This window comes from Oryctolagus cuniculus, chromosome 20 (genome assembly GCF_051225735.1).
Source record: "Oryctolagus cuniculus isolate XC-2025 breed Fujian yellow rabbit chromosome 20, ASM5122573v1, whole genome shotgun sequence".
Lineage (NCBI taxonomy): Eukaryota > Metazoa > Chordata > Mammalia > Lagomorpha > Leporidae > Oryctolagus > Oryctolagus cuniculus.
In genome coordinates, this window is record NC_142886.1 from 13,120,415 (window position 1) to 13,144,454 (window position 24,040).

At 41.4% G+C, this 24,040-nt stretch overlaps 1 protein-coding gene across 2 annotated transcripts in view; it reads right to left on the bottom strand.

Annotated features, from left to right (window-relative positions):
• Window positions 1–22,025, bottom strand: part of HIF1A (hypoxia inducible factor 1 subunit alpha) — a 45,224-nt gene extending 23,199 nt beyond the window's left edge. The window contains exons 1-2 of one of the 2 annotated variants that reach the window (XM_051825943.3): window positions 21,652–22,025; window positions 393–586 (exon numbers count right to left, since the gene is read on the bottom strand). In XM_051825943.3, the coding sequence (XP_051681903.2) occupies window positions 393–586; window positions 21,652–21,686 (229 nt within the window). In that variant the 5' untranslated portion in view covers window positions 21,687–22,025. 2 annotated transcript variants of the gene reach the window in all.
• Window positions 22,026–24,040: the final 2,015 nt, after the last annotated feature.

Genomic DNA, 24,040 nt, shown 5'->3' on the forward strand with positions numbered 1-24,040 from the left:
CACCTCCAATCCAGTTTCCTGCTAATGTGCAACCTGGGAGGTAGCAGGTTATGGCCGAAATACATGGATCCCTCCTACTCATGCAGGAGACCCAGACTGAGTTCCAGTTCCTGGCTTCCATCTGGTCCATCTCTGGCTGTTGTAGGATTTCTGGAGTCAACTAAGTGGATGGAGGATCTCTGACTTTCTGCCCTTCAAATAAAATGGGGGAGAGAAAAAAAAAGCTGGTAAAATAGTATGAATTACTGAAAATTTTAAGCAGTGTGCATATCACAACATGATAAGGTTTAAAAAATAAAAATTTTGTGACCACCTTCTAAAAGCAATTCTAAAAATAATTTCCAATTACTTCTAATGACTTCTAATTTTCAGACCCTTGTAAAACAACTCACCAGCATCCAGAAGTTTCCTCACACGCAGGTAACTGATGGTAAGCCTCATAACAGAAGCCTTATCAAGATGTGAACTCACATTATGGGGGAGTGGCAACTGATGAGCAAGCTCATAAAAAACTTCAGACTCTTTGCTCCGCCGAGATCTGGCTGCATCTCTAGACTTTTCTTTTCGACGTTCAGAACTTATCCTACTTAACCAAAAAAAAAAAGGGGGGGGGGGGTATATAAATTAGACTGCCTTAGCTAGAATAAAACTTATTTCACATTTTTCTGCTTATCATAGAAGGATTAGAAGGTACAATGCACTTAAACTATGGGAAATTTGCCTAGTAGATAAACTTTTTTTTTTTTAAACACAGCTATACTACAAACGTAAGGAACTCTCTCAAGAAGTCCATGATCATGCTTTAAACCTGTCCAAGGCAGGAGTTTCCTGTCGGACATGTCAAATTGGAGAGGATATTTTTATAATTAGCTAAAAACTTAAAGCAGTCTGTATATCTAAGGCTGTATGTCATAGCCATTCAAAAGTAGTCTCAATATAGAGAAACATGATTAAGTCTAGATAAACTACCTGAAGTTGTACATAACTTGAAAACAGTCATGAAACAAATAGAACAGCAATTACCACAAACTGATTTTTGACTCCTTTCTTGTGAAACCAGTACTTTCCCATCTTCTACACCCAACCTCATGAGCCATACTGACTAAAAGCTATGGAAATTTATAGTAGCGGCTATGATAAACTACCATTCCTGGTTCACTGGTTCACTCCCCATATGGCTCCAACAACCAGGGATGGGCCAGGCTGGAGCCAGGAGCCAAGAGCTTCTTCCAGGTCTTCCACAAGGGTGCAGGGACCCAAGCACTTGGGCCATCCACTGCCTCTTTCCCAGGCCATTAGCAGGGAGATGGAGCAGAAGTGCAACACTACCCCCAAGATACTTCTTTAATGGCTGTTGTTTATCAAAGCCTGCTCAGTGCCAAACACTACCTTGTACTAGGCACCTAGATGTCACTTAAGAGCTTATAAATAGGCTAAAGAGTAACTCAATTTTATAAATGAGGAAACAGAAATCGCTCAGCTTAAAAGTAGCCACTTGGGTCCGGTGCTGTGGCGCAGTGGGTTAAATCCTCCACCTGCAGTGCCAGCATCCCATATGGGCGCCAGTTCTAGTCCCGGCTGCTCCTCTTTAATCCAGCTCTCTGCTGTGGCCTGGGAAAGCAGTAGAAGATGGTCCCTGCACCCCCGTGGGAGACTGGGAAGAGGCACTTGGCACCCACCTTTGGATCGGCGCTGCTCTGGCCAACGCGGTCAGTTGGGGGCTGAACAACAGAAGGAAAATCTTTCTCTGTGTCTCTACCTCTCAAAAAAAAAAAAAAAAAAAAAAAGGTAGCCACTTTGTAGCAGACAGAATTTGAACCCAAATGTTTTCTTATTCCAAAGTTTGCTCTTCCACAGTGCTGCTTCCACCTCAAATATTCAGCTGATTTTCTATGCCCCTCAACTCAATCCTGTTCAATGTTGAAAACTGCCATTGTGATTTATTGAGCATTCATCATTGTGCTTAGACCGTTACTAGCATTATTTCACTTAATTCTCTTTACATCCCATGGATGAAGCACATAACTGCCTTCACCTCAAATCTCTCCTCCCTCCAAATGATCTGCAGAGCCAAAAGGTCCTTAGAAGCAATGTTCTCAAGTATCAGGAAGGGTTCTCAGCATATGCTTTTGGAATATGGTATAGAAACAAGAGAATACCGTAACAGTTTTATTATGATAACAGCAATACTGTAGTTTTTGCATTTAATCAAGTTTGTGTGGTTATATGACTTTTATTTTTTAATATAGAATATAAACATGATATACTAAATGAAGTCTGATACAAAAATTTCAATTTAAGCATGCAGAGCAATTTTACTTGAGAACATTGAGATTTAAGGCAAGCTATTAAAAACTTGTAACTATGAGAATCAGGATTTTCTCAATACTGTAAACAGAAAAACCAAATAAATCAGAAGCTGAGGCTACATAAAAATGCAATAACGTCAACAGTCTACAATTTTATATTTAGTTGCATTAGAACTGTCTCATCATTTTGATTGTAAATGTTTAAAATTTTAATTTAAAATGAATATCAAAGTTGTATTTATTTATTTAAGATTCACTTATTTGAGAGGCAGAGCCACAGACATAGGAAGGGACAGAGAGCAAGGTCTTCCATCTGCTGATTCACTTTCCAAACAGGCCACAATGGCCAGAGCTGTGCTGATCCAAAGCCAGGAGCTTCTTCTAGGTCTCCCACACAGGTACGGGCGTCCAAGTACCTGAGCCATCTTTCACTGCTTTCCCAGGCCATCGGCAGGGAGCTGGATGGGAATTGGAGCAGCTGGGACACGAACCAGTGCCCACATGGGAAGCCAGCACTGCGGGCGGAGGCTTAACCTTACTACACCACAGTGCTGGTCCCAATTATCAGTTTTAAAAATCTGTTTTACATATATATCTACTGGAGTTCCATGCAACATTTCCTATTGGCCCTAACAGATACTGTTTGCCTTGTTTTTACTACCTCTTCAAGTGGTGTGTGAAAGGCAGTGATGGCTGTGGAAACAGATATGAATCTGGTTCAAGAAATACTGAAAAAGGAGTGATAAATCAATGGCCTTATGCCACAATTAGTCCTAGTGTACCATTTTTATCAATGATTTATCAGACTTACTGTCCTTTTTTTCCCCCTGAATTAATCAGAGCCACCAACAAGTGACTATCCAAATAAAAATTTCGATAACAGGAACACTTATAACACCTACTATGTGCTTATAAACAATATCTGATCAAGCTTACCATAACAGAATGTTTCCATACCACTTGAAATAGTTACATTGTCCAGAAACTTGAGGATAGTAATGACTGTCCAAGGTGTGGCGGTAAGTTTCTAAGACAAATTCATTATATATGTGAGGTGGAATAAAACATTTTAAAGACAGTACTGCATATTTAAGCTGGTAGTGCAGCATGTAAAAATAATTTGAGCGGGCCGGCGCCGCAGCTCACTAGGCTAATCCTCCGCCTAGCGGCGCCGGCACACCGGGTTCTAGTCCCGGTTGGGGCGCCGGATTCTGTCCCGGTTGCCCCTCTTCCAGGCCAGCCCTCTGCTGTGGCCAGGGAGTACAGTGGAGGATGGCCCAGGTGCTTGGGCCCTGCACCCCATGGGAGACCAGGAAAAGCACCTGGCTCCTGGCTCCTGCCATCGGATCGGCGCGGTGCGCCGGCCGCAGCGCGCTGGCTGCGGCGGCCATTGGAGGGTGAACCAACGGCAAAGGAAGACCTTTCTCTCTGTCTCTCTCACTGTCCACTCTGCCTGTCAAAAAAAAAAAAAAAAAAAAATAATTTGAGCGGAAAAATGCTTCAGGAAATGAGTGGTAGGCTGACAAAACTTAGATGAAGAAGGTGATTTAAAGAATTAGGTCCTTTATTACATCATCAATCTAGACAAAACAATCAGTGACTTTATAACGAAGGTTTAAAAAAGAAATTTGTATGAAAGTCTCCACATGAGACTGTGAGAGCTCTTAAAACAACTCCGGGGGCTGGTGCTATGATGCAGTAGGTTAAAATTCCGGCCTGCAGTGCTGGCATCAAGTATGGGCACTGGTTCAAGTCCTGGCTGCTCCACTTCTGATCCAGCTCCCTGCTAATGCACCTGGGAAAACAGCAGACAATGGCCCAAGTCCTTGGGCCCCTGCATCCATGTGGGAGATTCAGAAGAAGTTCCTGTCTCCTGGCTTTGGATTGGCTCAGCTCCGGCCATTGCAGCCATTTGGGGAGTGAACCAGCAAATAGAAGACCTCTCTTTCTCCCTCTATCTCTATTTCTCTCTGTTAACTCTTTCAAATAAAAACAAAAAAATAAAATAACTAAAACAGGGCTGGAGAACCTTTAAAAAAGAATCCCAAGCTTAAAGCTAAAGTTCCCAGAGTTCTTAGTTTCAGATCTGAGGTGCCCACATTCTTGTTTACTCACAGGAAACCTCTTTATCAGGCACACATCACAGAATTACAGTATTGACCAGAATCACTGCTGTGGGGCATGGGGGCTAGGTCTCAGAGATGAATCCTAGACGATTTATACTACGCAATGGAAGATGTGTTAACCAGAAGGAAGTAAGCAGATTTTCAGTATACAAATAAGGAAACAATTTCTCCAAATTATCAAATGTTCTTAAGTACAGATCAAGTGAAATTCTGTCACTAACACACCTGTAAACGGCATTATTTCACTTGAATAGTCAATGTTTTGAATAGCTTGCTTATAATTTTAGAACTAATTTGTGAGCACACTAGCAAAATATCTCCATCTTTCTAGTATTGTAGTTTCTGCATGCCTATTTTTTTTTTAATGTACATCACTGGATCAAACAATTATATCTTGAAATCATTCTGCAAAGGAAATATATTTACAAAAATAATTCTGAGTCACTGTCTTATTAAGCTTCTTGTGTACAACATTCATGAATTAAGCAACAGATGTTTTACAGACAATGCCCATTACTCTTTAGATTATGAATACAAAATAACTGTAGACATTTTAAGTCATCTATTTTGCTCTCTCCTAACTATACAAACACATCTGTTAACATTCCTTTGACATTAATAAATTAAATTAAATCATAACTATCCAAAATGTTAGCATATGACCAGATTTATTAATTAATGTATAAATTCTTTAAAATCCCTCAACCCTATTATTTGGTGAGAACCCTTTCTGGCCTTTTTAAGCACAAGTTCTTTTTGTTTGGTTGTTTTTGTCTTCTTGTCAGTATTCTTACAGGACATACGTTCTAAGGAAATTTAATGATATACTCAAGAAGATATGCTATTAAATACATAATAGCCTTTGTACCCAGTTTGACTCTGCCAGTCCAACAATTTATATATCCATTTCCCTATTCACTCTGTGACATATCAGGAACTTTATTAATTTTTGTCAAACGGTGAGAACTGTATTTGTTTTAACTGCCTTGTACTTCTTAAAGTCTCAGGCCCTAGGAAAATGCAAAGAAATGTTCACGTTCACTCTTTAGCTGGGAATTTCTTCTGCACCTTTAAATCCAAACAACTTTGCATGATATTTAGAATGTATACAGAAGTGGCTGGCGCCGCGGCTCACTAGGCTAATCCTCCGCCTAGCGGTGCCGGCACACCGGGTTCTAGTCCTGGTTGGGGCACCGGATTCTGTCCCGGTTGCCCCTCTTCCAGGCCAGCTCTCTGCTGTGGCCAGGGAGTGCAGTGGAGGATGGCTCAGGTGCTTGGGCCCTGCACCCCATGGGAGACCAGGAAAAGCACCTGGCTCCTGCCATTGGATCAGTGCAGTGCGCCGGCCGCAGCGCGGCGGCCATTGGAGAGTGAACCAACGGCAAAAGGAAGACCTTTCTCTCTCTCTCTCTCACTGTCCACTCTGCCTGTCAAAAAAAAAAAAAAAAAAAAAAAAGAATGTATACAGAAGTGGTCTAAAGTCTTCGGTTAACTTGCTTTTATCACTACCATGTTAAAGATAATGACCCTGATTGAAGAGTTCACCAAAGTTACACAGCTAATACATGGCAGAACCTGCATTCCAACTCAAGCAGACTGGCTCTTGCGTCCACACAAACACACAAACTATGGCTGCCTCTCAGAAACCCATCTCCATTGCTAAGACAAATATTCATGGTGCATGCTATTATTACAAAGTTGAAAACTTGTTAACTTTACAAATCCAAAGACATGAAAGAGAAATTATGGAGGCTGGGTTTGGACTTCAGGACTTGCCCCTAAGCTATTCAGAGGGACTGATAGCCAGGTTCCTTCCTGGAGTCTGGCAGTAAATCCCAAATCCTAACTGAAAGGTACCTACAGTAGTGATCAACACTCTTTGACTCACTGTTCACCAGCTCTTCAAAGCAAGGCAAACCTGAAAAGGATAATGCCAGCATTATGGTAAAAGAATCATAGGATGGTAATTCAAGTTTACTCCATATTCTCCCACTAGACTTTATACACAGCAGCTATTTGAACATGCACTTTTTTGGTATTTTATTTGCTCAACATCTGGGCAATCAAAAAACTTGTGTTTTGTTTGCAGTCATTTTCAGTCATTCTAACTTACAGTAGGCCAAATTAAGGAATGAAGGCTGAATTTTAAAAAATTAAAAACAGGGGCCAGCACCGTGACACAGCAAGTTAAAGCCCAAACTTGCAGCACTGGCATCCTAGGTGGATGCCAACTTAAGTCCTGGCTGTTCCACTTCTGATCCAGCTCCCTGGTAATGTGCTTGGGAAAGCAATAGAAGATGGCCCAAGTCCTTGGGCCCCTGCACTCACGTGGGAGAACCAGAGGAAACTCCTGGCTTTGAATCAGTACAGTTCCAGCCGTTGTGGCCATCTGGAGAGTGAACCCGTGGATGGAAGCTCTCTCTCTGTAACTGTCTTTCAAATAAGATAAAGCCTTAAAAAATTTAAAAGCATTTTATCGATATACTACATGGTAGATATATCATAAATATGTACAATTTTTATTTATCAGTTAAAAGTAAAATAAGAAAATCTTTTTAGACCTACACCTAAAGATAATGCACATAATATAATGATGTATTGTCTTCAGGTTGACTAATTTCTGAGCCTGATTGGATTTTAAGTAGGAATCTGTCTTCCAGATCTAGCATGACAGTGGCATCTTTTCCTCTGAGATTTCTTCTAGTATTTTATTCCCTATTAGCATTCTTCCAAAGACTTAATAAATACCATATTCTACCTGCATCTAGTTTATTAAACCATATAAACCACCTGGAATTTATTTTAGTGATAAGTAATCTACGTACTATGTAGTTACACAAAATCTTTGTGTCTATTTTTCAAGACTTCTTTATTTATTTGAAAGGCAGAGTTACAGAGAGGCAGAAGCAGAGGCAGAAAGACAGAGAGGTCTTCCATCCACTGGTTCACTCCCCAGAAGGCCACAATGGCCATAGCTGAGCCAATCTGAAGTCAGAAGCCAGGAGCTTCTTCTGGGTCTCCCACATGGATGCAGGAGGACCCAATGACTTGGGCCATAGCAGAGAATTGTATCGGAAGTGGAGCCACCAGGACTCAAACCGGCGCCCCTATAGGATGCCAGCACTGCAGGCTGGGGCTTTATCCACTATGCTACGATGCCAGCCCCCTCCCACTTTTCTTTTTGCTTCTAATTTTTAAGATTTATTTATTTATTTGAAAAGCAGAGTTAGAGAGGCAGAAGCAGAGAGGGAGAAAGCCAAAATCTTTCTAAATTAACCTTTTCCTATCATTTTGGAATAAACTTTTGGCTTTAATATTAAAAACTAAATTCTCTCCTATTTTGTAAAGTTTTGAACTATCATTCAAACTATTTTGTTACATATTTTGTGGATAAAATAATCATCTAAATATGCTATACGGTGGATCACTAATTGTCACTCTTCTCTTTTACTGGATATTCCTTAAATGGTGAGTAACCCAAAAGTAAAAGCAGTCTGCACACCAGCTTCAGGAAGTCTGGCTAGGAAGGAGTCAGTTTTGAAGACACGTAGAGTTTCAAAGCACCCAGAGTATCTGAAAGAAAAGATGAAGATTTTCTCCCGTGAAGGTCTACTGAGATTTACTATGGGTTGGATACCGTACTAAGGGTCTTCTATGTATTAGTTCATTTAGAGAGCCCAAAGACTCCCATACATGGGGAGTGGCCTCCTTGAATGCCAGAACAGTATGAATGGCTCCTTCCCTCAAGTTATATTTATTGAACATCTATCAGGTACCAGGCACTGTGCTAGGTACTAGAAACAGAGCAGTGAACAGAACAGCTTCCTGAGGACTTCAGATGGCCTCCGTTCAGTCTACTAAAATAGCTTCCTAATACTACATTCTCAAACGTTGGTCTAGCTACATTATAATTCTTTTGGAGACATTCAACATTTCAAATTCCTGGTTCCTGGGTTCCACCTTTGTAAATTCTGAGTAGCTCTAGGTCAGGGCCTCCAATTTTGAGCTTTTAAAAACTCCCAAGGTACACGTGAGACAAACCGAGGTTTGGGAACCGCTGGTTGATTGATTAATCGCTGTTACTTTAATTTCTCAAATTACCACCATACAGATCCTTCCAAAACCCAAAAATTCTGGTACTGTGTCCTTCTTAAAAATCCCATCAGGGCCAGCGTTGTGGTGTAACAGGTAAAGCCGCTGCCTGCAGTGCCGGCATCCCATATGGGCACCAGTTCAAGTCCTGGCTGCTCCACTTCTGATCCCGCTCTCTGCTATGGCCTGGGAAAGCAGTGGAAGATGTCCCAAATCTTTGGGCCCCTGCACCCGCGTGGGAGACCTAGAAGAAGCTCCTGGCTCCTGCCTTCGGATCAGCACAGCTCCAGCCGTTGCAGCCAATTGGGGAGTGAATCAGTGAATGGAGGACCTCTGTCTCAACATCTCTAACTCTCTCAGATAAATAAATAAAATCTTAAAAAATTCCCAAATATAGGACAGAAGCTAATCACTTTAAGAGCAAACACCCACTTTCCTAGTTAACTGCCCATCTCTCTATCCTCAGCCACACTGCAGTTACTCAAAAGCACAATAATGTATGGCTTGGTTAAATTATGTGAAAAACTTCAAGCATCATTTTGTTTCTGCTTTTTTCTGCCTCCCCAAATGGCTCCTCTCCTGTGGAACTGACCAGTCTTTAAAAGCCAGTGTCTACTTACCACAGGGCCTCCATGATCTGGACCCATTCGCTTCTGATCCATTTACTCCCATGCTCCCTTCTTTGCTCACTCTGCTCTAACCACAGCATCTCCTTCCTGTTTTTCAGACACCAGGCAGACTCTGGGCCTTCACACTAAAGGGCTCCCCAGACACCTCTTGCTCTTCAACCTCTTTCAGGTCTCTGTCCCAGCCTCACCCTCTCACAGAGACTGAGATTCTCTGATCACTGTCTCCAGCCTGGTCCATATGCTCTGAACTAGTTTTCCCGAAAATCCTTTTCTTTCAGTTTCCATTATATGCTCTCAAACAGTAACAGATCTGAGACTAGAAGTTAAGACAGTCAATGATTAAATTTTCTGTGTGTATTGGAAGAATCTGTCTTTCCAACAACTATTTGCTTAAATATAATGAAAGATATTTTATACCTTTATAATGGGAAAAAAATCACACATATGACAACGAAGATACACACACAGAAATCATACAGACTTTTTTCTTCTATTTAGTTCTAAACTCTGACCATGATGATTCTGGAAATGATGACCAAGGAAAGGCTATCCTCCACCTAACACAACCCATCCTATTTCATGTTACCATGAAGAGTATTAAGTTGGAATTACAACATGGCAGAGCTGTGTTGACTAAAGCAGTTCTGAAGATACACTCTATGAGAACTTTAAAATTATGTTTTCATTTTCATGGCAACATAAAAAATAGAAATGAGTATACTCCTTATCGCCTAAACCATCTCTACACACTTCTATATTCTATGACAAGTCTTCTGTGTTTGAGATGGCATTTATGACTAAATTGGTACTAAATGATCACCAAAAGAAAAAGAGTTGCATTTTCTAAAAAAATTTTTTTTTCAATTACTTATTCGAGTAGTATAGAAAGAAGGAACTCCCATTTGCTGATTCACTTTCCAAACTCAGTCCAGGTCTCCCACATGGATGGCAGGAACCTAATTACTTGAGTCATCATAGCTACCTCCCAAGGTTGCATTAATAGGAAGCTGCAGTCAAGAGCAGGAGCCATGTATTGAACCCATGTACTCCAGTGTGGGATGTGGATGAATATTCAACTGTGGACTGACCAACAGGAATTCAGTGCGGAGGTCAATATATAAGATACAAATTCCTGTTAAATAAATAAATGTACAATAATCTGTCATAAGCCACAGTCCTTAAATGCTAAAGTCATGGTCAAAAGTTGGAGAAATTTTTTGAAAGAAATCAACTCATTCACAGGATTTTCAAAAACATCCCTTTCTCTATTCATCATGAAGGCACTGACTATTGGCTTGTTATTACAATCCATTTACATATCTTAACTGCTACCTATAAAAGCAATTTTCAACTTTCCTCTGCTAATAAGTTAGAAGGCATTTAATGAGATTCTTCATACCAAAATAGCACAGATATTCTTAATTTCACATCTTCTACAAGATGCAAATACCTTGAGAATGTTTTCTTCCTTTACTGTTATCACTATGCAAAATAATTTCTTCAAATAAAACATCTATATGAAAAATCATATCTTCATTTAATTTGCAAATGCCAGATATTTATGGCCAAAACCAAAGTAAAGGTAAAGCAACACCTACTGTTTTACTTCTGTCTTTTAGACTCACTAGAGGCTCAGCCTAAAGGATATCAGACTTTGTCAGATTGTCCTAAAGAAAGCTTCAGTGATTCTTAATATCATGTGTCTTCAAGGGAGTGAAACTCTTTTGAAAACTTAATAAATATAATACAAATATAAGGATAACATATTTAATTAAGCCCTTACTTTCTACCAAGAACTGTTCTGAGTGTTTCTCATGGGTTATATCTCATTCTATCATATCAATGCATAGATGAGGAAATAAGCAACTTATTTAAGACCACATAGCTAATACAGCCTATCTTCTTAGCCATTACTATCTATTTTTTAAAGAGATGAAAGGAAAACCCTAATCTTTAGTAGAAGAGACTTTAAGCTTCTCAAAAGTCATGGCAAGAACAGTTGCAGAAACCATGCTTGGTAGCAAACTCTGTAGACTATGAATCCAGGTCATTGTGACCAAAGCCCACACCCCATTTATTATATATAATGTCATCACTAATCTACAGTCCTGTACATGAGATATGATAATGAATGATCTATAAGACAAGCAGATAATCTACAATAAAACATTTGATTCATGTAATCATGGGACTCCATTCACATGGTTACTAATAGTCCAAACAGTACAAGCTGGGGTTTTCCCAAGAAACTGATATATGGTCACTCAAAGAGAAGGAGTATCTTTTCATATTTTTTGAACAGAAACTGTATCAATGCAGATATGGGGATGCCACTTCCACCTTCCATACCTATAGCCTGTCAGCCCGTCAGTGGGAGAATAAAGTCATATGCAGGGGCTGGTGCTGTGGCACAGAGGGGTTAACGCCATGGCCTGAAGCGCGGGCATCCCATATGGGCACTAGTTCGAGACCCGGCTGCTCCACTTCCAATCCGGCTCTCTGCTATGCCCTGGGAAAGCAGTAGAAGATGGCAAGTCCTTGGTCCCCTACACCCGCATGGGAGACCTGGAAGAAGCTCCTGGCTCCTGGCTTCGGATCTCCGCAGCTCTGGCCATTGCGGCCAATTTGGGAGTGAACCATAGGATGGAAGACCTCTCTCTCTCTCTCTGCCTCTCCTCTGTGTAACTCTTTCAAATAAATAAATCAATCGCTAAAAAAAAAAATAAAGTCATATGCAAAAAGAGCAGAGTACATAAGCCAAGTAATATTCAAGAGAAAGTTCAGAATTACAGTTCTCAGTTGAGATTCTACATTAAATCAAAGCTAGTCTGGTATAACCCAGTAACTGCGTCTTCCCCTCTTAACCTGGCTTGCATCATTATTGTCTCCTGCAATAAAAAGAATCCTAATACACTTATCAAAATGCCAGCATAACAAGTTAAAAACAAACTTTAACGATGATAAAAGTTTAAAAAAAGACACTCTCAAATACTGTTAACAAGTATAAACTAGTTCAAACTGTCTAGAAGATCAAGACAAGAGTATTGAACACTCATTTTATATATGTTTTCACCAATTAATTCTACTTAGAATTTGCTAAAGAACCATAAATAAAGGCTATTAATCACAACACTATTTGTAATAGGGATGCATCAGATTCAATCCAAATGTCCCAAATTGAGGAATCATGAGACATTTATAATGCAATGTAATTTAGCTTTTAAAATTATTATGTAATAATATTTAATGGCAATCTAATAATACTTAGATGTTCACTAAATACAATGTATACATGTTTAGTTAACCCTTTACAACAACTTTGTGTTAACAGTTTCCTTAATCATATTATTTCCTCAATAAATTTGTAAAAATGTCTGAGAAAAAAATGCTAAAAGTTTTAGAAAACATCCTTTCTGATAGATACATTAATCATATCCCTTGCGGGTGGAGGAAACAGGTTTTGATGTAAAACAATGGTCAAATTGACCAAATCTAGTATCTAGGAGACTATTAAGAGCCACAGACTATGCTAAACATTCAACACTAATATCAGATTTAATACTCATCACTGCCACACAAAATCCTAACAACCTTCCTTTATGCTTAGATGGAAAAAATAAAGATAGCTGTAAATATTTTAAAAGTGAGTACTTTCACCCTAATCTCACATTTATTAACATACACATATGTATACCAGAAACAAGACAAAAGCAGTCACACAAAATGCAGACAGTGGTTTCTAGGCAGTGAAAAAGAAAAAGTACATCATTATAGTTCTTTATACATTTGTGTAGGTTCTCAAACTTTTTTCCACCAATATCTTTAAAAATTTCATTAGACATTTAAAAAAAGTTTTGCTGAGTCAAATGATTTAGAATGTATTTAGGAAACTTCTATTTAAATCCCCTTAAAAAACAATGTGTTCTCTTAAAACAGAATACACTGTATCTGATGTCAGAAGTCTTCATCATAAATTATTAGGCAGATTTCATCTTTAACCAATTCCACGACTGGATTACTGAACTCAACCACAGTATCAGTGGGAAAGAAATTCTAAGCTCTGAAATGAGTATGGGAGGAGATGGTAGTAGCAGGCTTGCTCATGTTTTCACCTTATTAAGGCTTAAGTAAATTTTGTAAAAAAAATACAAGGTAACAAAATTTAAATATCTATAACAAGAAAAGCCACAGGAGATGTCATAACCTTCTTACCAATGAATAAATCTCAGAAAGAAAAAGGAAAAAAAGGCAACAAAATTATTAGAAAATATAGGTCAGAAGAAATAAAAAAAAAGGTTCAGACATAGAAGTGAGATGATTCAAACAGGTAGATCAGCCTTGGCAAGATGACACAGGTTATGAGAAACACGGAGCTAGTCTGATAGAAATGTCCAGTCATAGGCTCCAAAACCAAGAGGATCAGGGCCAGCACTGTGGCACAGAGGGTAAAGCTGCCAACTGCAGTGCTGGCATCCCATATGGGGGCCGGTTTGAGTCCTGGCTGCTCCACTTCTGATCCAGCTCTCTGCTATGGCCTGGGAAAGCAGTGGAAGATGGCCCAAGTGCTTGGGCCCCTATATTTGCGTGAGACCCAAAAGATGCTCCTGATCGGCGCAGCTCCGACCATTGTGGCCATCTGGGGAATGAACCAGCGGATGGAAGATAGACCTCTCTCTCTCTCTCTCCTTGCCTCTGCCTTTCAAATAAATGAAATCTTTAAAAAAAAAAAAAAAAAAAAAGAAAGAAAGAAAGAAAAGAAAAGAAAATGTTGGCAATGTCCATCAATTGAAAATGATTAAATTACAGTGCACCCACCCATGCTAAGGGATATCAGAGAGTAGTTAAAAGAGATGAAGTAGCTCTCATACTAATAGTGAAAGATAACCAAGATATAAAGTTGAAGGAAAAAGGACTAAATAAGATAATGTATCTAAAATACTTAGCATCAGGCTAAACAAATATATTCATAAATTATGTAAAGGAAGATAAAAGGGTTTCTGAAAGACACACTTAACTATTATATTAAGAACGATTAAAAAAAAAAAGTGATTAGTGGCAGGGCCAGCACTGTGGCGTAGCAGGTATAGCCGCTGCCTGCAGTGCCGGCATCCCATATGGATGCTGGTTCAAGTCCCGGCTGGCTCCACTTCCAGTTCAGCTCTCTGCTATGGCCTGGGAAAGCAGTAGAAGATGGCCCAAGTGCTTGGGCCCCTGCACCCACATGAGAGACCTGGAAGAAGTTCCAGGCTTCTGGCTTCGGACTGACCCAGCTCTGGCCATTGTGGCCATTTGGGGAGTGAACCAGTGGATGGAAGACTCTGTCTCTCCCACCTCCCACGTCTACCTCTGTAACTCCACCTTTGAAATAAATAAATAAATGTTAAAAGAATAAAAGAATGATTAATGGAGCAAGCTGATGGTAGTGACTCACTACCACAGTCACTGAGGGGAACCCTGAGTTTTTACCCTTACCTACATTCTACCAACTTTACAATAAGAATAGATACATGTATTTCATTTACATATTTTTTAAAACTGTATCTATTAGTAAGGCAATATTTAATCTAGTTTTATGGACATAAAAAAACATGGATTTATGATTATATGATTTCAAATCTTTTCTTAGCTTTTCGTTCCATTTCCTAGGAACGTTCTGTCATCTTGTACGTAGTCACTCATGTAAATGACACTGTCTGAGAACGGCTGGAGGCAGTCAGTCCTTAAGAAACCTGAAGGCCAGAGCTGAAGTATACTAAATTCTCTGGGATTCGGGAATACTTTAAATTTACTACAATAGATTTAAAGCACTAGATACCTTCTTTAAGTCTGTAAACACGCCACACAAAAGTAAAGCCTGTACACTAAGGTTGTGTTTAAACCATTATCTATGCCATGGCTGGCTCTTATCTAGATTATGAATTTTTTGAAGGCTGTTTCTATCTTAATCACTGTTATATCACCAGGATCAAGTAGCTGCACAGTAACAGCTACCATTTATATTGTATTTATCATGTGTCACATACTATCAAAGGGACACATACATACATTCAACCCTCACATTAATGGAATCTGAGGCACACAGAAATTAATTATTTGATCACTGGTGCTTTATGGAATCACTGGCAGCCAGGCTGGTAAGCACCATGAGACAGATATTTAATCAATGTTCATGAATGATGAAACAAGGGGAGAGACACCTTCACATATTTACCTAGCTGATTTTCCACAGCCAAACCCAGGTAGATGCTTCTTTTAGTAAGCTTTTTTTTTTTTAGGTATTACACTAACTTTTACATCCCTTAAAGTAAGTTCTGAGATATTTTCAATGCTGAATACATTATTACAAAGCTGTATTTATTAATAAAAAATGCTTTCTCCCCTTGTTCTAATGGACACTACAAACATAAAAAAAGGTGACAAAGAATTAAAATTCAAAATTCAAGAAAGTTCTAAAGCAGCACAAAAGATTCCCGAGTAAGAAAAATTCTAAAGAAAAGTAGGACACAGGAGAAGAGGGAACAACTATGTCTTCCAAAAAAACTCTTTAAAAAATTTTCTCTGCATTCTGGGTCCATCCAATTATTCATTTATTATTTCAAATACTGAAGAGCTCACCGTGTGCCAGTATTCCTTTTTATAACATAAATTTCAAATTCAGTGTATTTGGGGTCCCCCCCCCACTGTATAATGGAAAGGAGGAAGAGGAATCACCTTAAAATTTTTTGCTTAGCATCTACATTTACCTCCCAAAGAAACCAAAAAGATTCAGAAGAACAAAAATACATCCCAGTCCTTAAAGATTTCAGCTTTCTGCCTTTAATCCTTATGTTTATTTTTACCATGGTACTTTTCATTTGGAAAACAAATCTTCACATAATATTTAGTGCAAAGGATCTGTCACAGAATAAAAATTGTAATATTAACAAAACAGGCACCTTTAATTTAATTAAATGTATTGCTTTCAAAATAACTATGTGAAGAACTACAGTAAGTAAAGTTCCATTCCTGGATTTTCCCATTTACAAGAAAATAAGTATTCAAAAATCACATCTTGAAATAATCTTTAAAAAAAAAAAAAAAAAGATTTATTTATTTATTTATTTATTTGAAAGGCAGAGTTACAGAGAGACAGAGAGAGAGCGGTCTTTCATCCACTGGTTCACTTCCCCAGGTGGCTGCAACAACCACAGCTGCGCCCATCCGAAGCCAGAAGCCAGGAGCTAGGAGCTTCTTCTGGGTCTCCCATGCAGGTGCAGGGACAGTATTGTGGACAGTTTTTAATAAAAATATATCATTTAATATTTGTTTTAGATTCTTGAAGACCAAGTTACAAATTAAATGGAGCTTTACCAATAATAGAACAGGTACACACTATTTTATACAATAAATACTTTTCTGAAAAAGTTCTGGCAAGCTTTTTCAGTTACTTGAAAACTCGTAACTCTCATTTTAGGGGTGCTTAACCTGATGTTGAAACTTCCACTCGCTTCAACATATCCACTAAGATAGCTATCAAAAACAACAAAAAATAACAAGTGTTGGGGAGGATATGGATAAACAGGAAGACTTGTACACTGCTGGTTGGAACGTTAAATGGTACAAATGCTATGGAGAACAGTATGGCAGTGCCTCAAAAAGTTAAACAGAGAAGGGGCTAGTGCCTCAGTACCATGAGGGTTAGGCTGTCACCTTGGACACCTGCATTCCATATCTAACTGCCAGCTCTTGTCCCAGCTATTCCGCTTCTGATCCAGCTCCCTGATAATGCTCCTGGGAAGCTCAGGTACTTGAGTTCTACCATCCACACGGGACACAGAGATAGAATTCCTAGCTCCTGGCTTGTGTGGCCCAGCCCCAGCTACCATGGGCATTTGGCAAGGGAACCAGCAGATGGGAGATTCTCTCTCTCTTCCAAATAAATAAATAAAACTTTTTAAAAAAAGAGAGTTATCTATGTTCCAGCAATTCCACTTCTATGTATATATCCAAAAAACTGAATGTAGGATCTCAAAGGGATGTTTACACATCCTGTTCACAGCAACACAGCAGCCAAGAGGTGGAAACAATTCAAATGATCACTGATGGGTGAACAAAATGTGGTATACACATAAAATGAAGTACTACTCAGTCTTTAAAAGGAAGAAATTCTGACATATGAAACAACATGGATGAACTGAGGATACTATGCTAAGTGAAACAAGCCAGTTACAAAAAAACAAGAACCAAATCATTTTATTTATGAGATTCTGGCATAGTCAAATTCTGATAACTGGAAAGTAACACGATGTTGCCAAGGGCTGAGCAGAGAGGAAAAAAGGGAGCTGTTTCATGGGTATATTTCAGTTTTGCAAGATGAAAAAGTTCTAGAGTTTGTTCAACAATATGAGTATATTTAACACCCTAGTAAACTGTACATCCAGAAATGGTTAAGATGGGAATTTTACATTAATGTGTTTACCATAATTTTAAAAAACACAATCACTTCAAAAGCTATGGGGGGAAAAGTCATGAGGAAATATTTTCATTTTTGTTTTTTAAAAACTCATATATATTTGATTTTCTAAAGGAACTATATGAAGCAGATGATGTAGGTTTATTAATTTATATTGCAAAAAAACATAAAACATAATATAAAACTCAGTACACATACAAGACAGTTAATTCTTGATGTACCAAGACAGGGGGATGTAATTATTTTTTAAACTCCAAAACCTATCACTTAAACATTTTCAGTATGTCTTTACCAAAAATACTGGGCAACAAGATTAGCTTGCCTTAGTTTCAAATTCTCTTTCCAACCCTGCAGAGTTAAGCAGAAAGAACACAACCCACAGACCATGGCATACACAGAGCAGAAGGCTGAGTAAAATCCTCCAACTGTCTAAGCAGTCCCAAAGTTCAAAAGCACAGAGAACCTCCTTGTGAATTCAAATCAGCATCTTCACAGGACCTAATCTAACAACATATTCAAAGTTAGATTATACTCTCCTGGTTGAGAAACAGAACTATGTTAACAATCTTAGATAAGAAAGGGATACATTATTTTCAAGTATCTAAAATTGTTAAAATATGAACTTTCACAGTAATCTAATTGAAACCTTTAACATCAGTGCATGGTAACTTTAAATTCCCTTCAGCCTTTTACACAGCATTCTTGATATACAACAATAGAATGTTAACCACAAAATCTAAACCCTAAGCCCAGACACCATTAGAGCCACAGAGACAATAGAGGCTAGCAGGTAGGAAGATTGGACTTTCTCAGAACTGGTAAGGTACTTTTCAGTGGATTGTGGGAGTGAACTGCAACACTTTCATCAGTCTAAAACATGTTTGATAAAACACATACATGTGCAAGTGTACATTAATATACACTTCCAAAAATCACAAAAATCAGATCAAAAGTACTGCCCTTAAGCCTTGTCTTGAAATGGAAGCCAATAGCCTTAACTCTAGAGAAATTCATAAGAAAAGGAGTTTTCTTTATGGGTGCTTTACTGAGAGTATTTTTATCAACTATCTTTAACAAGGATTAATATTTATAAAACCATATACTCTAAATTTTGGCATCAAGACAAAAAACGTTGCTGCCAGTGCTACAACTGCAGTGCCCTACTGGAATGAACAGTATGACCTGTATATGTGTTATGACTGCAGGGTCCAGAGTAAATTCAAAATGGCGCATATGGGGAGAAAACACAGGGTGAGAAGCTGTAGAGTGCAGGGCAGATGTTCAAGAAAAGCAACTGATGCTAGATGCCAATGTAGCCCTGGAGGTGCTGTTTTAACAGGAAAGAACTCTTTTCAAGATCCAAATTGAATGTTAGTTTTTTCATTTTTTGGAGATACAGAAAAGATGCATGAAGACAGAAGAGAAACTGAAAGAAATATTTGGAAGAACTTACAAAAAGCATTTTAAGGGTGGTGGAAGTTCAAACTTAAAGCTTAAACAGGTAACATTTACTAGGAAGTACACAAACTGTTACCAAGACTCCCCCATTCCCGACCCTGGGCTAAGTGTTCTACATGCATGATCTCATTTCCCATACATATTAACTGTTAAGATGGCTGCTTCTTATCATCAAAAGGAAAAGTTAGGCATGGACGCATTCAGGACTTGCCCAATTCACAAGTGGAAAGGCTGGCACTCTAACTCAGAGATTCAGGCCTCCAGCTTCTACACTCTTCATCTCTAGCCCTGCTGCTGTTATAAACAAGTCAAACTGCAACAACAAAAGTTTACTAATAAATGACTCTTAGTGGCCAAGGTTAAAAAAGAAAATTTAGAAATGTTTATTCTCAGAGATTTCACTACAATGCTCCAGTAATTATTTGTTTTGGAAAACTCTGAAGGAACCTGACCTGAAGCCTAAAAACAGAACCTCCTGCCATTCCTTTTGAATCTAAAAACCCCTATTATCCTTGTGCTCTCAGTAAGTCCAGCACCTACAACTAAGGAATCAACATGAAACTCCCTGTTAAATCTATTACAACCACACCACTCTGCTCTGATTTCTTTCAATTCTGATTTTCAGCTGCCTTGTCCTCCTCTAAAACTGGGAAAATTCCAAGAAGAAAATCTCCACCTCAATCTGTTACCTTTCAAAAACTTGAAGAAATATTAGTCAGGAAAGGGCATTTTTAATTAACATCATCCAAAAGTTGCTGAGTAATCACTATTTACTGTTTAACTTAAAATTTCAGTTATATTAAGAATCTCCATATTAAGTGTTACGACTACATTCGATCCCAGGTGGTTAAGTTTTCAAATGAGAAAATTTTGAAAATAACAATGGGAATGGGGAAAACCAAAGAATTCATTTAGCGCTGGGGCTGGTGCGCAGTAGTTGCTAATTTATTCACTCACTTATTTTACAGTGGCTTCTGGTATTAACTGAAGAATAGCAAAGAAGAAATCAGTAAAGTATTACATATAAAAAGGAAGTGACTGGTACACAACCTAATGCATTGTGGTAACTATGATTCAGTATATAATAAGGACGGAAAATTGGCACTACACAGAGGTAATCTGCCTTTGGTTTACAATATAGCAGCCTCTTCATTTCATCAAAAACACTGTAATCACTTCTGCAAAATTAATTGCAATTAATTCCTGGTTAACTCTTGAAATTAAATCTAGACTTGTGTGCTCATGTTTTAAATTGTGTAAGTGCTCTCTCCCCGGTGTATATAAACTGAGAATTTTACATTCTATTGAATAGGGACCAAGATAAAGAATCTACAAAACAGCAAGGATATAAACAAGTTTATCTTCCGCTCATACTGATTAGAGAAGTTAATCTCTCCCATAAGAGTGGAAGGACTTAACAGTAAAGCCAGCCTACGTTACTACTCCTACTATATAAATCCTCAATTCCTTAAAATAATTTCCTCAACGGTGAAAATACCAAAGTGGAGAAAATAGGGAGGGGGGTACTGTAAATACCACGGGTTCCACCATTCTTAATCTTTCTATAATGTACCCCTCTTACACTTCACGCTGTTCAATAAACTTGCTTTAAGTCCCAACACAATCTGGATATGTGCTGATGGTTTCCTTCAAATATATTAAAATATCAGGAAAACGAGACAGTTCTGAAAAAAAAAAAATCCTCCAACACTTTAGTGTTGCATTTCGTTTGCTCCGGTCATCTACTTCGCTTTTCAACCTCACTGACACTGTCTGCCTAAATCGAAGCCGCCCGTTACATTTTCACCAAGATATTTTCGGGAATGAATGAGGCACGGATTCCTGCTCATCGTCTGGGCTCCCTGGATCCCAAGTCTCCACTTCCCAAGTTCCCGCTACAGCCTGGCGATGTGCCCCCCAATTCCCGTTACTCCGACTCCCAAGTCTGGGCAAGTTTTTCCAGCCGATTAAAACAACAAAACGAAAAACAAAACCTGCACGTGCAAACTAAAAAGTTAGCATCCGAAGGCCGCCGCGGCCAATCCCCCCACCACGGCACAAAGGCAGCGACACCCGCCGCGGCGGGACCGCCGCAAGGGCCAGCCCAGCCGCGGCCGCCGGGGCCCCGCACCCGCCGGCGAGCCGCGGCCAGCGTGCGGGGCGCCCGGCCCGCGCCTTCCCCGCCACCGGGAGGGAGCGGAAGCTCCGGGTGCGAGCGGCGGCGCCGAGCTGCGGGCTCGGCTTCCAGGCTGGGGCGAAGTCCCCTCCGGACGGGGCCGCGCCGCAAGGCTGGGGCTCCGCGGCGGGCGCGGGGGGCGGCGCGAGGACCCCCGCAGCCCCGGCTGGGGGCGGCGGCGGCGGCGGCGTGCAGACCCCCGGCCCCCTGGAAGCACTTTCGAGGCGTCTCCCACCCCCCACGACAAGATGGCGACGTGGACAGCGGGGGAGCCCGGCCGGCGAGGTTGGGGGAAAGAGAGGGGAGGGGAGAGGAGGCAGAAACAACAAAAAAAAGGCCGGGCGACCCCCGCCCGCCCAGCGACCCACCCCGGGAGCGCCGCGGCCCGGCGGGCGGGGAAGGGGCTTACTTTTTCTTGTCGTTCGCGCCGCCGGCGCCCTCCATGGCGATTCGGTCCCCGCGATGCCTTCCCGGCCGGCGGCCCCCAGGCTCGCTCCGGCCTAAGCGCCGGCTCCCTGCACACGCGGAGAGAGCAGAGCAAGTCCGGGTGGGGGCGGCGGCGGGGGAGGGGTGCGAGGCGGGAAGCTCCTCGCCGAGCAGAGCGGGGCGGCGAGCGCGGAGTCCGGCGCGAGCCTCCGCGCAGGCTGCTTGTCACGGCCCGGCCCGACGCGCTGGGCCCACTCGGCAGCGAGGACGGTCCTCGCGTCCCCTCAGACGAGGCGGCTCTGCGCTCGGCGGAGCTGAGGCAGCGGGCAGGGGGCGGGCAAGGGCGGAGGCGCGCCCGGCCGCGCGGGGAGGGGCGGGGCGGGAGCGCGCGCCCCCGCCCCTCGCCTGCCCGCCGAGCCCAGCGCGCGCGCGCGCGCCCCCGCAGGCCCGCCTCACCTGAGGGGGAGGCGGGCTGCTCGGGAGCCAATGGCGAGCGACGCAGGCGGCCAGTGCCCACCCCAGCCCACGTCGCTCTCAGCCAATCCGGAGGCGCTCAGCTGAGGCACAGCTGGGACGCGCCGCGGCGCTCACGTGCCCGTCTGTGTGCGGCCGGGGCGGAGAGAAAGGCGTTGGGGGGTGCGTCTGCGCCGGGACTAGGGGGCACCCAGCGCCTGCCGCTGGGGACGGCGGCGGCGGGCTTGCGGGAGGCGCTGCTGAGGGGAGTTGGCGGCTGCCCGGGCCCGAGGTTGGATCACGTTTTCCCGCTCCCGCGCTCCCCTCAGGCGGCGTAGCCGAGTTCCCTGTGGGAAAGCGCAGCCCTGGCGGCTTGGGCGCGAGCCCCCCGGGTCTCCCCGCTCGGACGCGTTGCGGCGCGGCCTTCCTGCCAGGCTGCCCGCGCTCTGCCGCACGGCACGGGGGACCCCGCGGGGCCCCTGAGGCGTTCTGTCGCGAACTTAGTTAATGCCAGGGAAAACCTCACAGACCCGTTGTTGCACGCCTCTCTCCGAGGAAGGAAGGTGTGAAGTTACTGTAGAAACGGCTTTCAGAAGCGAGAATATATAAACCTGCATTTCAGGGAGGGTCGGAAAAATGGCTTTAGGCACACTTTTCTTTGTGCTTTCTTAGCGCTTTTGCAAGACGGTCTTGCGTGGATTCAGAAGAGTCTCCTTGAGTTGCGTTCGCGGTGTAGACCGAGTCCGGAACCCAGGCTGCCTCCGGGGCATGGGCCAGAGCCCGCCGGGTTGGAAGGAACCGGGCACGACGGTGCTGGCTAGCACTGCCTGTTTGCTGACAGGACTGCGAGTTACGGAACGAAACTTAAGCACTTTTTTGTCTTTAGAACCATACATTTCAAGCCTCTCAAGTCTTTAAAAAAAAAAAAAAAGCATATTTTGAGCTCCACAAAGAGCCACTGCGTATCCCTCCCCGGTGGACATCAGGGTATTTTACTGCACCTTTGCCTGGTTGTCACAGTCTAACTCTGCGCTGGTTGTTGCGTGATGTGGATATCTGCCTGTGGAGGATTTCAAGTGTGTGAATCACCAGCCCGGCTAACACAGCGTCTGACCCTGCTAGGAGAAGCCACTTGAACTGGTCAGTAGACCCATAAGGATTGATGCTAATGCTATTTTTGTTTTTTCAGATTGACAGCACTAAATGCTATGTGTTATCCAGAACAACCATGGGGTATGCCTGGAAAAAAAAATCATAGTTACTTATGATTTCTTTTTTTAAGTAGGGAAAGAATAACTTAAATTACAAATGTTTTAACATTCTGAAAATATGGTGTTGAGAACGCTGGCCTCAGAATCTAGAGTGAGTTTGCATACAGACTCTGACACGGCATAGCAAATCAGCTAACCTCTGTACCTCAGTTTGCTCATTGTAAGATGGGGATTATAATAGCATATATGCCACAGAACTCCGGACTATTGACACAATACGTGACCAGTAGCTGGTACATAGTGACTGATGATTAGCTTTTAGTATCAGCAATAATCTTGTTGCCGTTATTCTTATCATTACCCCCAAAATTTGTGCCTCCCATAGTAGTGATAACCAGGACTTCTACTGGAGTTTAGCCAGTTTTTGCTATACAAGAAAGCCAATTATGTTCATGTAAATCCAATATATTCTCTGTTTTTCATGATTTTCCCACTCTCCATACGTGGGTGTAGTTGCAGAGATTTTTAATCATTTCCCTTCTCACTATACTTGTAAGCAATTCTCTATGGCCAGTGATGATAGCTACAGTGTATGATGTTTGTGGCCTCAAAATACAAGCATTTTGTAATAACAGATATATCGTTTAAAAACATTTTGATCACTTCAAAAGTTTTAAGCAGAATAATTCTTTCAACAAGACATTTTGA